Source organism: Vipera berus (genome assembly GCF_964194415.1).
Source record: "Vipera berus genome assembly, chromosome: 8".
In the NCBI taxonomy this organism is placed as follows: Eukaryota; Metazoa; Chordata; class Lepidosauria; order Squamata; family Viperidae; genus Vipera; species Vipera berus.
The window spans coordinates 20118920-20133161 of record NC_138211.1 but is presented as its reverse complement, the minus strand read 5'-3'; the positions used below and the strand labels follow the sequence as shown (position 1 = coordinate 20133161).

The following is a 14242-nucleotide window of genomic DNA, read 5'->3' as shown; positions in this document are numbered from 1 at the left end:
GTTAGAACAATTAACCAGTGGAACAACCTGCCTCCAGAAGCGGTGAATGCTCCAACACTGGAAGTTTTTAAGAAGAGACTGGACAGCCCACCTCAGAGGGTTGTTGTGGGGGAAATAGAAGTAGGAAGCAGTATTAGCTATGTCCACCACCTTGAGTTATTAATAGAAACAATAAAGGCAGGGAAGGAAGGAAAGAAGGAAAGAGAAAGAAAGAGAGAGAGAGAGAAGGAAAGGAAAGGAAAGGAAAGGAAAGGAAAGGAAAGGAAAGGAAAGGAAAGGAAAGGAAAGGAAAGGAAAGGAAAGGATGCTGAGCTGAGGCATGATGGGAAGATTTGTATCAGGGCTTCAAAATCTCCTGTTTCAGGCTTGCATTTTGTAAACATAAGCTAAATTCCTGGAGTTGCTTTCCCCAACCTGAAGCCCTCCAGATGTGTTGGACTTCATCTCCCATCCTCTTCCATCACTACCACCATCCCCGGAGTTGAGGTCCAGTCCTTCTGGAGGGAGCCCAGTTGTGCAACTGGAGACTTTGCTTTGTCTTCTGAGCAACCAATGGATTCTTATTGTCTTCCGCCACCTTCCATGCTCGCCAGGAGCTTCCAGAGTGTGAGTGGTCTCCCCTGAATTGCCTTGCTCTCCCAAGGCAACACGCAACGTTGTCATAAACACCTGAGTATGATCTCATTCTCTCCCTCCCCATGGACGCCTCGGTTTCCTTCACGGTGATGCTGCCTACCTTGATGCTCAGGTTGGCCGTAGGGAGGGAGGGAGTCGGCAATCATCTCTGGGCCTCTGTGGCCACCCAGACTAATTTTAGTTCCAGACATAACAGCCTGTGGGTTCTTTGCGCACAGCAAATGACTCCATGGTGATCACTCTTGTGCTGCCAGGAGTGGCTTTTGTCTGCTCACCTGTATGTCACCTGTGTGTTGGGTGAAGAAGACTATAATGATATTGGCTGAGAAGACAAAAATGTTCCAGAGTAAGAAGACAAACACTTTCTAGGGTGAGAAGATAAAACTATGGGTAGTCCTCGACTTATGACCACAATTTCCATTGCTAAGCAAGACAGCTGCTAGGTGACCTTTGCTCCATTTTATGACCTTTCTTGCCACACTGAAGTGAGTTGCTACAGTTGTTAAACGGGCAACAGGGTTGTTAAGTGAATCTGGCTTCCTCGTTGACTTTGCTTGTCAGAAGACCACAAAAGGTGATCACGTGACCCTGTGACCCTGCAAGCATCATAAGTATGAGCCAGTTGCCAAGCATCTGAATTTTTGATCACTGCAACCAGGGGGATGCTTGCAATGGTTGTAAGTGTGAAAAATAGTCCTAAAATCGCCCTTTTCTTTGTAACTTCCAACGGTCACTAAACAAACAGTTGTACATCAAGGACTAGCTGTTGTATACAGATCAGTATACAGTTGTGGCCAAATGCTAGCTCACCAAAAACAAATCAGTTTACAGAGTTAGTTTGATCTCTGAGCTTGGCAATTTGTCTGCAAAAGTTTCATCTCCATTTGGGGGAGGGCATCTTCAGTGCACTTCGAGTTGTGCTCATCTGTCAGAGCACTGGCTTTTAAATACCTTTTAAATACCTAAATACCTAAAGGTATTTAAAGGCCAGTGCTCTAACAGAAGAGCACAATTCAAAGTGCATTGAAGATATTTCCCCTCCCCTCCAAAATGGAGATGAAAAGTTTGTAGCCAAATCACCAAGCTCGGAGATCAAAACCAACAGCCCAGAGTCAGCAACATTCACAGAGCTCTTTACTTTATTTGAAACCTGAGAACCATTTGTGATCTGAAAGGAGATGAACATAGAATCATATTTGCTCAGCTAGATTTTACTTGCACATTTAGTTGTTTACTTGCCCATAAACACACATACGCAACACTAAGCTTTGGGTACCTTATGGCCAGTTGTGGCTTAGCATTTTGTTCCACATGTTCTGTGAACCCAGGAAATGGGACAGCGTGGTAATCAAATTAAGCTGTTGTATGGAAGCAACCTGTGCATATACTTTAAAATTTAACAGTTCGTTAAATTGCTTAATTAAACTGTCAAGACAATTCTTCCACTTTTAAAATCGTCTTGGTCCGGCACTGCTCTTTTTGCTGCTTGGCCACCGGCATGCTTCTAAAGGAGTCAGAATGCTGATCCCAGAATTCCGGATGACTCCAGGAATAGAGGCAAAGGATTCTGGGAATACCAAACTTCAGCACATTTGGAAGATGCCTGACATTTTTTAGCTTTTTTTTTTTTTTAGACATCTTTAGAATTAGGGTAAGGTTGACAGCTGAACAAAAGAGGAGGTGTCTCAAGAAAGTGTACAGATTTTGGTTGTTTGTGGTTCATTGCCAATCAAAAATTCAACAGCACCTACAGAACTTGGCTTTTCTATATGGAATTTTCCCCTTGTTTTTGCAGTCCATGCCCTGCCGCTCAATATATCTGAGATAGCAAAGCACCACCACTTGCTTTCCGACAAGACCATAAACATCGTAGAACGTTGGAAGGCACCACAAAGATCATCTAGCCCAGGTTCCCCTGCCAGGTGCAGGACTACAACAGTTGACGGGTTAATGTGACGGGTTTGGTTCACTTAGCTTTCTAAAACCACCGCTTGAGCCTCAGGTTGTGCGTTGTACAATCTAGAAACATGTGACCACGCGTTGCACAGATGGGGCTGTCGGCGCATATCACATTAGCCCCATAATTTGGAATTCAAGTCCAGTTTCTGGCTGAGTGGCTTTCTTGCACGGTCCTCTATCTAGTGAGAGTTGCACAATCAGGCTTTGGGGGCACTTTCTGGTTTTGGTCCCACCTAATCCTCTCTTTTGCTGAGTCAGCAGCGTTGGCAGAGTTGCAAAGCTCTTTTGGGGCACGGGCAGGGCAGGCGTGGTGCCTCTGATTCCCTCCCTCTTTTCTTTAAGGGCAAATGCCCCAAACGTGCAGGGAGAGGCTGCGGCGAGAGAGAGGGTGGGGTGAGAGCGTGGCAGAGTCCATGGCCATGTGCAACTTAGCTGGCTTGCCTGCCTGCCTCTCCCTCCTCCCCACCAATTTTGGGCACTAGCAAAATAGAGGTGGCGCCCACCCCCTGTAGCTTCATTCCTTTTCCCCAGTGTGTGTGTGTGTGTGTGTGTGTGTGTGTGTTGTTGTTTTTTGGTCCATGTTGTTTTGCAAAACCTGGATTTGAAAGCTGCTCAGGAAACTTGACGTTGAGCTGAATATGTTCATGCTGCCCTCGAGAGGTTGATGTTTGCCGAAAGGCTGGTGGGTCTACAACAGGAGGTACCAAACATGGGTGAACAGAGGCCACCCTTGGCTTCTTTGGGGATCCTGGAGGCAGTGGCGCAAAGTGGGTGGGGCTGTTTTTCTCTTAGGGTGTTGCTTTGTTCTTTCCACTCTTGTCAAGCCCATACTAGCCCTCTCGTGTCTCTTCTCTTGGAAGTTTGAGAAACTAGGCTGATAGTTTCTAGGCTCAGAGCAGACTCTGGGTTGACCTCAAAAGCGCCTTGGGGATCCCAAAGCTGCAGTACAGGTAGTCCTCCACTTGCAACTGTTCATTTAGTGACCAGAGTTAACAACGCCTCTGAAAAAAAGCGACTTATGACCATTTTTCTCCGTTGCAGCATCCTCACGGTCATGTGATCAAAATTTGGAGGCTTGGCAACTGGTTCATATTTATGACGGTCGCGGTGTCCAGGGGTCATGTGACCCGCTTTTGTGACCTTCTGACAAGCAAAGTCAAGGGGGAAGCCAGATTCACTTAACAATCATGTTACTAACTTAGCAACTTTAGCGATTCGCTTAAAAACTGTAGCAAGAATAGTCATAAATTGGGGCAAACTTCACTTAACATACGTCTCACTTAACAACAGAAATTTTGAGCTCAATTGGAATTGTAAGTTGAGGACTATCTGTAGTTCTTTCTCCTTGGAAACAGATGGTTTGTAAGCTTCTTCCTGAGCAACGTTTACTGGGAGAAGACATGAGGAACCACATGGATGGTGAAGTTCAGGAGATATATATACACACACATACACACATACACATACACATACACATACACATACACATACATACACTGCCTTTATTATTTCTACAAATAACTCAAGTTGGCAAACCTAATACTCCTTCCTTCCTTACAACATAGCATTGACAGTGGTTGTTGAGAAGGGCCTATCCATCTGATGGATTCTCGACCCCTTCTTGTGAACTGTTCATAACCAGGCACCCATCTGGAGGGCATTGAGATGGAGAAGTCTGTCTTGGAACATCCTGCAGAATACTTTATAAATTCTCTCTCTCTCTCTCTCTCTCTCTCTCTCTCAAGTTTTGTGTAGAAAAATATTTTCCCTCCTTGGATAATCCCCAATCCCTTCATTTGGCTGTTGTACGCCTGGTGTTCCCCTTTGCATGTGATAGGGAGGGCTGTGAGTCTACAATAGGTGCAGAGGGATCATTAGAAAACACACTGTTTCCGCTGTGATGTTTGGGATAGTGGCTGGTCAAAAACCCAGCCTCTCTGGAGCATGCAGGCTGGGAAAGGCTGACGCAGCTTCTCAGAGACCCAGCATGTGGCTGTGATTTTCCTCCTGATGTGTCATCCGCCACGTTCTCCAGAGGACAGATGAAAAATCAGATACCATCCTGCTCTGAGCCTCGCGAGGGGGTACAGTGGGCCTGACAGGGTGGCCTGGTTGGTTCCAGCACTTCCTCGGCTTCAGATCAGCCTGTGGCACTTTGAGTCATGAGATGCTGTTTCAGGAAGAGGGGAGCAAACAGAAAAAGCCAGCAGGAACGTGAGGATCAGTGAGACCTTGAGGTCTTCCTGCACAGCACTGCAGTTCCTAAGCTGAGTACAAGTTAACTCTTTTTCCTGATAGCTCTTGCTATCAGGAGGAATCCCTGGAGGTGTACAGGTAGGCAGTCCTCAACATTCATTTAGTGAAGTGTTCAAAGTTACGACGACACTGGACAAAAAAAATCACTTGTGACCGGTTTTCACACTTAGGACCGTTGCAGCATCCCCATGGTCATGTGATCAAAATTTGGACACTTGGCAACTGACATGTACTTCTGACGGTTTAAGTGTCCCGGAGTTCATGTGAAACACCATTTATAATCTTCCTAGCTGGCATCCCACAAGCAAAGTCAATGTAAGCCAGATTCGCTTAATGACTGCATGATTCACTTAATGACATCAGTGATTCGTTTACTCACTCATTACAAAAAGGTTGCAAAATGGGGCAAAACTCATTTAACAAATGAGCCACGGAAAATTTGGGCTCCATTGTCATTGGTCGAGGATTACCTGTATAGTCAGTCCTCTTTATGTATGTGTGTATGTGTACATGAGACTTAGACACTTGCATTACATATAAAATGAAATGCTGGCCTTGCACCTGTGGGCAAACTGTGCCCCACTGAATTCCAGAATAAAGAATAACAGAGTTGGAAGGGCCCTTGGAGGTCTTCTAGCCCAACCCCCTGCTCAAGAAGGAGATCCTATACCAGGGTTAGGCAACCTTGGCTCTTTTATGACTCATTCCTGAGCCAGCTGGCTCAGGAATTCTGGGAGTTGAAGTCCACGAGTCATAAAAGAGCCAAGGTTGCCTACCCCTGCTCCAAATCTTGGCCTTGTTTTTAATTTGGGTCTAAAAACTGTAAGCAAGTTTCCAAACAGAGTGTATTGATCAACTGGAAGCACGGCTGTCTGTTTTGTTTGGCCTTCGTTGGTCCACTCTGGGATGTTTGGAAGGAAGGACGGGAGGGAGGAAACGAGAGGTTCTTCTGACAGATGGCTGGGGTTCCTCTTATCTCACCAGAAAGCCAAGCCATCCTGAGCGTCTCTGTGGTCAGAGACCGGTTAGAGCAGGGGTCCCCAATCCCCAGAAACCGGTCCATGCAAACAAGCGAAGCCCCATCCTCAGGATACAGGCAGCACACAAAACCAGGCACACTCCAGTCCGCAAATAAAACCCCTCTCTCCACGGATCCGGTCCCTGGTGCCCGAAAAGTTGGGGACCTCTGGGTTAGAGTGGTTAGAATCCAAGCCAGCCTCTCTCGTCCCCATAACCAAACCACATTTCTTGCAACCAGATTAGAAGCTAGGAGCTGGATTTGTTAGACTGTTGTCTTGGCTCTTTGCAGCTTGTATGTGGTGGCCTGGTGTGACCCTCCAGAGATCCAGAAGCAGGAAACGCTTTTGACTAAGTTTGCCTCCTTGTGCCAAAAACCCTTTGGGTGACCGGCTATCAGTATGAATGGACGACATCCTCTTAAATTCCTTAAATGGTGCATGGCGCTCTGGGGTTTCATTCTGTTTTGCCAAGAAAATGCTGGTCTCGCCCCTTCCTTGTTCCCTGGCTCTGTAGCTTCTGGTGGCTTATGGAGAGACTAATTTGTTAATCAGTGAGCTGTGAACACAAAGCAGGTTGGAGATTAACCTTTCCCAGGCTTGGTGAGCTTTCTCTGGGAGACAGGGGACAGGGGGCAGGGAATAGAATATAGAATATAGAATGGAATAGAATAGAATATAGAATATAGAATATAGAATATAGAATATAGAATATAGAATATAGAATATAGAATATGGAATATGGAATATGGAATGGAATAGAATAGAATAGAATAGAATAGAATAGAATAGAATAGAATAGAATAGAATAGAATAGAATAGAATAGAATAGAATAGAATAGTTGGAAGGGACCTTGGAGGTCTTCCAGTCCAGCCCCCTGCTCAGGCAGGAAACCCTATACTATTTCAGACAAATGGCTATCCAGTTTCTTCTCAAAAACGTCCAATGTTGGAGCATTTACAATTTCTGGAGGCAGGTTGTTCCACTGGTCAATTGTTCTCACTGTTGGGAAATTTCTCCTTAGTTCTAGGTTGCCTGTCTCCTTGAATAGTTCCCATCCGTTGCTTCCAGCTACCCCCACATCCTCCACTATCTCCCTGAATCTGCCCAAACTCATATTCGTTGTGTCAATGACACTATCTAACCATCTCATCCCCTGCTGTCCCCTTCTCCTTTTGTCTTCAATCTGCCCCAACAATCCAGGCCTTTTCGAAGGAGTCCACTCTTCTCATTTGCTGGCCAAAGTATTTGGACTACAGCTTTAGCATCTGTCCTTCCAAAGGACAGTTTGGGTTGATTTCTGTGTCCAAGCTAACATCACAGCTTTGCAATAGTGTGCTTGCAGAGAGCTGTGGTTAAGAACTCAAAGGGACAAGGAAAAGAGCAGATCCCCCCCCCCCGTAAGATTGGCTTCCCTTCCTCAGATCTGGCTTGGCAGCCCCGTCTTTACCCTGGGCCTCTGTTGCATAAACAACCTTTGTTTTCCTTTTTATTTTTATTCAATAAGTGGAATGTTCCAAATCCTTATCTGAAGAGGTCACGGGCACTTGCACAATGCAAAGCAAACCCTCTTGGAACCAAAATGAGATCCATGGCTGGTGCAGGAGGAGTTGGGCATTCTTTCTGAAGAGCAGTTTCTGAGAAAGAAGAACTCAAAAGGACACATTGTGTGGGAAATATCCATCGTGGGGTCGTGGGTACATTTGGATTTGGGTGAGAGCGTGGTGGGCATTCTCACAAAATGTCCACCACCAGAGGTTTGACAATTCATAGAGTGGATACCACGATGGACCCAGCTAATCACTCCCTACTCACTTACCCCAAGGAAAACTAGAATGGCTGTTCCTTGCCACTTTTTCCTAACTTGATGATCCTCTGAACCGCTCCATGTAATCTTCGGCTTTTGTTTTACGGAGGATGAGCCTAACTTCATGTGTAAGTAAGGTAAAGGAGTCCATGCAGATTTTACACTCCACTAGTCATTGCCGACCATAGGGGATGGTGTTCATCTCTGTTTCAAGGCCATTGAGCCAGCACTGTCCAAAGACGTTTCTATGATCAAGTGGCCAGCATGACCTGACGGAGCGCTATTACCTTCCCACCGAAGTGGTGCCTATTTATCTACTTGCATTTGCATGCTTTCAAACTGCTAGGCTGACAGGAGCAGAGGTGAGGACGGGAGCTCACCCTGTCACACGGTGCTCAGGTCTCAAACCTGGGCTGCCAGCTTTCCAGCCAAAAAGCCCATCATCTTAACCTCTGAGCCACTGCGTCAGCTAACTTCCCATGTGGGAATCACGAAAACCAATCGGTCACCCCAGCTGCTGCCTCTCAGGCTTCACCACAGCCCCAGCCGTAAATCTTAGCTCTCCAGAAACTAATAAGCCCATATCCATTCCAGGATCTTCCTTTCCGTCAGGAGGGTCAGAGCAGTTAGATGAATCTCTTCTTCCTTACAAGCTAGAACAAAGCCAGGGCACCAGAGATCAGCCTGCCTGCTGCAGTGCCCAGGGATCAGAGCCTATACAGGGAGATCCCAGCCTCTGGTTTTGGAGGCATCCTTAAACCCGATTGGAAGGATGGAACAGGTGCAAATAGGCTGCACGATTTGACATATTTAAAATGGTTTATTCACAGTTCAGCAAGTGCTTTGTTGAAATCTGTATTCTTGTCACTTCGCCTTTTCCCATTTTCAATTCAATGGATGTTTTGCTCTACTTTTGTTGGCCACGACAAGCACTGATCCGTGTTGACAACAGGGCCCTCCTAACTGAGAGTCACCAGTTTCTCCTTGGTGGCGATTCAAGTAGTCCTTGCCTTTAACGACCACGGCTGAGTCCAAACATTCTGTTGCTAAGTGAGACAGTTATTGAGTGAGTTTTGCCCCATTTTACAACCTTTCTTGCCACAAGGTGTTCAGCAAATCATTGCAGTTGTCAAATTAGTAACACTGGGTTGTTCAATAAATCTGGCTTCCCCCATTGACTTTGCTTGTCAGAAGGTCGCAAAAGGGAGTCACATGACCCCAGGACACTGCGACCGTCGTAAGCACGAACCAGTTGCCAAGTATCTGAATTATGCCTATGGGGGTGCTGCAACGGCCGTAAGTGTGAAAAACGGTCATAAGTCCCTTTTTTCAGTGCTGTTGTAACTTTGAACGGTTGCCAAACAAACTGTTGTAAGTCAGGCACTAACCTGTATTATCCCTATCTCAGCCTCTCCTCCTTTTCTTCCACCATTTTTCTCTTAGTTATAACCATTTCATTTCCATTGTTAAGCTTTTGAAGCTGGGGGATGCATTTCCTTTAAAAAGAATTGAAGTTGCAGCAGTGTGTCCAAACATCGGCTGATCTCTGTCCAATTTAAGTCCCTGCTGACATTTAAAATAACGGAGAAGACTGTTCCTATAGCATTGCCCCCGTTTTATGCTTCTCAGCGCAGGTACGGTTGTTTATATTCTAAAGCTTGCAAAGTTATCATTTTAAAGTTTCTGATTTCAAGCACGTCATTTCATTAAAGGTTGCCAAGCCTTGAATAAAAAGCTCTAGACTTTAGGAATAAAAGCAATTCACTCCCACTGAAATTGGAGACATTTAGGGAAATTTTGTAAGCCAGGGTTTGTTTTTTTTTGGAAAGTATTGTATTATTTTTAAAGACGCAAATGGAAGGCCTCCGAAGAATGGGAATAAAATGCTAAGTTTGGACCTCCCTCCAGATGAAAAAATAATTTCACAGCAGCATAGCTGCAGAAATTATTGTGTTGTTTTCTGCGGGAATATCTAGAAACCAGCACAGTGGTTTCCAGAGCAAGATTACCATTGCTGCTGCAAAATATGACCATTTGAAGACAGCCTTATCTATTATATTAATTTGCTTTCTCCTGCTGAAGAAGCATGCTAGGATGCTGGAATGCATAGCCAAGAATCTTTGGCAGGGTGAATTAAAAAACAACAACAATATTCATGTAGAAGCCTGTCTTGTTTAGAAAGGCCACAAAAAGAGGGTGTGGAAAGGCTTGTCCTGGAAAATGTGTCCCTTCATCCTCCATGTCCTCCAGAAAAGTCCCATGAAAACTAGGAAAGAATAGTTTGCATGTGCTTCAATATCAAAAACAATTGCTATTTAAAATGTGAATCTCCACCTCTAAACTCACAAATACATCTATAAATGAAAGATATTCATGCAGATGGTGCTGACAAACATGGAGAACAAAATAAGGCTTAGCTGATTGCATGTGGTGGACATCTGATCCCACCCAGGATTTTCATCAATGGCCATGCTAGCTAGAACTACTGGGAACTGTGTCCCAAAGGGGTTTTTCCCCCCCCAAAAGGCAATTGGACTGTATTGGTTTTTGTTTTCCTTGGAAAACGCTTCACTTCTCATCCAAGAAGCTTCTTCCGTTCTAAGTTAACTCAGTTAACTCAGAACTGAAGAAGCTTCTTGGGTGAGAAGTGAAACGTTTTCCAAGGGGGGGGGGAAATAACCCAAGAAAGTCGAATGATCTTTTGGAAAAAACATCTGTGAGACAACCGTGACCTGGATAATTGAGAATCTCCATAGTCATCCTGAGCACTGTAATCTCCTATTTGCAGGGCACCAGTCTGAGGAACGGAGTCAAGGAAGCTCAGGCAGATGTGGTTAACCACCCAACGCCTGAAAGATCACAAAACAATGTAATGAAGACAGCTGGCACATTTCTCCCAGTAGATTTTTCTAAAACAGATGATGCCATCGCTGACAATGACCTTGTCTTGCTGGACATTCTTGGTTAGTTGGGACAGCAAGACAGTGATGGACATGTGCATTTGAGGATTCCCTACAGGTCTGCTCACGCAGAAGGAGCTTTGTGGACAACGAGACCCTCTTGCAGGTCTTCTGTCTATGGAATTGGGGCTGGAAGGGAAGACCATCTTCTCAAGGTTGTCCAACTTTCCCTTGCAGAACTGAAAGAAGGGACCAAACATTTCTCCATGGCAGGAATCTCCAACTACACAACGCTGACCTTGGTTGAGCCCAAAGGGCTGCTCTACGTTGGGGCTCGTGAAGCCATCTTTGCCCTAAGCATTAGCACCATGGAGATGGAGGAAGCAGTAAGTAGAAGAAGGGTTTGGGACTCTGGATCTCCTGCTTTCCAGGCTGGTGCTTCTGTTTACAGTAGTGGATCACTTAAGGAGGGCCCTAAGCCAGATGTGGAGCAAGGACTTCTTTCTTGCCACTGGTTCCACAAACCTGTGCTAAATGAAATTCTGTTTAGTTCTGACTGTTGTAGCATTTGCAGCATGGAACCAGGTCCCTTAAAAGTCGAAGCACCAGCATTTAATCCCACGTGCTGAGTTTCATCTCCTTTAATCTTGTTTTTGGATGGCCTCGTGTGTTTCAAGCCAACCAATTTCCTTGCTTTATGGTTTGCTATGCCTACAAAATGCTCCAATCTATAAGTAAGGTAAAGATGCACTAGAGACAGGTGGATTTAAGCTTGTGAGGGACAATCCTGCTTGCTATTTAATTCCTGGTTAAAGAAATAGGATCTGCCTGTCTCCTGGTCATTAATGGAAGGGCAGGTCCCTTTGGGGTTTTATGGGCACTAAATCAGCCTTCTTTCCCATCATCACTGGCAGCACAACCCAAACCTGGTGAGACAGGGTGGGGTCAACCTTCAAATGCTGTTGCTCAGAGGGTAATTAAGAGGAATTATTGTTCTTTGCAGATACTTTGGGAGGCTCCAGCAGAGAGAAAAGCAGAATGTGTCCAAAAAGGCAGAAGTAACCAGGTAAGCACTTTCTGAAAACTCCACATTTGGCCCCTTCCTTCTGTAAAAATCCTTTAACATAAAAAAAACAGAGTTGGAAGGGACCTTGGTGGTCATTTAGTCCAACCCCCAGACCTTATGCGGTATGATACCGGGGAGAAGAAAGTTTGATTGTGAGACTGGTGGAGGGAGGAGGGGATTGCCTTTTGTTTAAGCGCTTTAAGAAGATCTTGATGGCAAACTCCATTTTCCACAAGTGTTCTTTCTTTCTTTTTTCCTTCCCCCCCCCCACCCCCATGAGAGAAAGGGTGGGAACGTCTCTTGAGAATTCCAGGATCTCTTCAAGAAGGTTCTTGGTGTTCTTTGAGTTTAGTTGTTTTCTTGGAGATGTTTCATTACCTAACTAGGTAACATCATCAGTGCTAGAAAGGAGTAGACTTTGGTTTATGAGGCAGTAGACCACCCCCAACTTATAGATCACCCCCAACTCATAGACCAAACCCCACACCATTCTAGCACTGATGATATTATCTAGTTGGGTAATGAAACCTCAAACCTCAAAAATACACTTTTCCCAAAAGGTTTTCACAATTTTAGCCACTACTGTATGAAGAACAGTTGCTGGAATTGGGTATGTCTAGTTTAATAAAGAGAAGGACCAGGGGTGACATGACAGCAGTGTTCCAGTATCTCAGGGGCTGCCCCAAAGAAGAGGGAGTCAAGCTATTCTCCAAAGCGCCCAGAGGGCAGGACAAGAAGCAACGGATGGAAACTAATCAAGGGGAGAAGCAACCTAGAACTCAGGAGAAATTTCCTGACAGTTAGAACAATTAACCAGTGGAACAACCTGCCTCCAGAAGTGGTGGATGCCCCAACACTGGAAGTTTTTAAGAAGAGACTGGACAACCATTTGTCTGAAATGGTGTAGGGTTTCCTGCCTGAGCAGGGGGTTGGACTAGATGACCTGCAAGATCTTTCCCAACAATGTTGTTCTGTTTTGTTATTCTGTTATAATTATGCCTGTTAACCGCATTCAGTGAGGTATTCATTCTGCGGATTGCTAAGGGGCAGAAAATACAGGAAGTCCTCGACCTACAACAGTTCACTTAGTGACTGTTCAAAGTTACAACTTCATTGAAAAAAGGGACTTATGTCCACTTTTCACACTGAATGTCCGTGGCATCATCCCCATGGACATGTGATCAAAATTCAGACACTTGGCAATTGACTCATATTTATGACGGTTGCCATGTGCTGGGGTCACATGATTACTTTTTGTGACCTGACAAGCAAAGTCAATGGGGGAAGGCAGATTGGCTTAACAACCGTGTTACTAATTTAACAACTGCAGTGATTCACTTAATGTCTGTGGCAAGAAAGGTCATAAAATGGAGCAAAATTCAGAACAATGTGGGCTCCATCATGGTCGTAAGTGGAGGACTATCTGTATTCTGTCTTTGCTGATCTAAAGGCTGCGAAGAGGACCAAAGACAGGCCCAGATTACACTGGTGGACGCAGTCAGTGTCACGCTCTTGAGTTTTTCATCCTTTCAGCTTGTCATTTTAATATTCTGGAAAGTCTTGGTGTTGGAAATACTTACTTTCATCAAATCATGTATATTTAATATCAGTTTAAATAGCCCAGGGTATTTTTCATTAATCAGAAGTAACTTTCATTAAAAAAAAGATGGGAGATCAGTGGTTGATTCATCCCTACCCATTAGACGCAGTGAATTATGCTATGTAGGCTGTAGGGTGCCAGATGGAGAATCTTGGTTACAGGTGGTCCTTGACTTATGACCACAGTTGGAACCAGAATTTCTGTTGCTAACCAAGGCACTTGTGCCCAATTTATAATCTTTTTAGCCACAGCTACTAAGCAAATAACTGCAGTGGTTAAGTAAATCATGCGGCCATTAAGCAAATCTGGCTTCCCCCCATTGACTTTACTTATCGGAAGCCAGCTAGGAAGGCCTCAAACAGCATTCACATGACCCTTGGGATACTGCAAGCATTGTAAATGCATGTCGGTTGCCAAGCACCCAAGTTTTGATCACGTGATCAGAGGATGCCCTGATGGTTATAATTGCCAGGATCAGTTGTAAGTCACCGTTTTCAGTGCTGTTGTAATCTTGGGACGGTCACTAAACAATCTGTTGTTAAATCAAGGCTATTTGTATATGTCACTTGAATGGGAATTCAAAATTCAAATTTAGATTGGTTAGTCTAAACCAGGCAGGATTATGAGCCAAGGAATTCCAGCGTTTGAGGGGCTCCTACAAAGAGGAGGGAGTCTGACTGTTTTCCAAAGCACCAAGAAAGCAAGGCGAGAAACAGTGGCCGGAAACTAACCACGGAGAGAAGCAATCTAGAACTAAGGACAAATTTCCTAACCGTGAGAGGAATCAACCAGTGGAACTGTTTGCCTCCAGAAGTTGTGGGTGCTCCATCACTGGAGGCTTTTAAGAAGAGACTGGACAGCCCTTTGTCTGAAATGGTCTTGGGTCTGCTGCTCGAGCAGGGGGTTGGACTAGAAGATCTCCAAGCTTCCTTCCAACTCTATTATTCTATGTGCTGCCTTGTGAAAAAAAGCAACAAGGCAGAATCCTGCTTTGCTTAATA

General features: G+C 44.9%; 1 protein-coding gene across 2 annotated transcripts in view; it reads left to right on the top strand.

The window, feature by feature from the left end:
* Positions 1-14242, top strand: part of SEMA4C (semaphorin 4C) — an 84159-nt gene that overhangs the window by 43703 nt on the left and 26214 nt on the right. For both annotated transcript variants that reach the window (XM_081333568.1, XM_081333569.1), the window contains exons 3-4: positions 10813-10961; positions 11579-11641. In XM_081333568.1, the coding sequence (XP_081189694.1) occupies positions 10813-10961; positions 11579-11641 (212 nt within the window). The remainder of the gene's footprint in view (positions 1-10812; positions 10962-11578; positions 11642-14242) is intronic.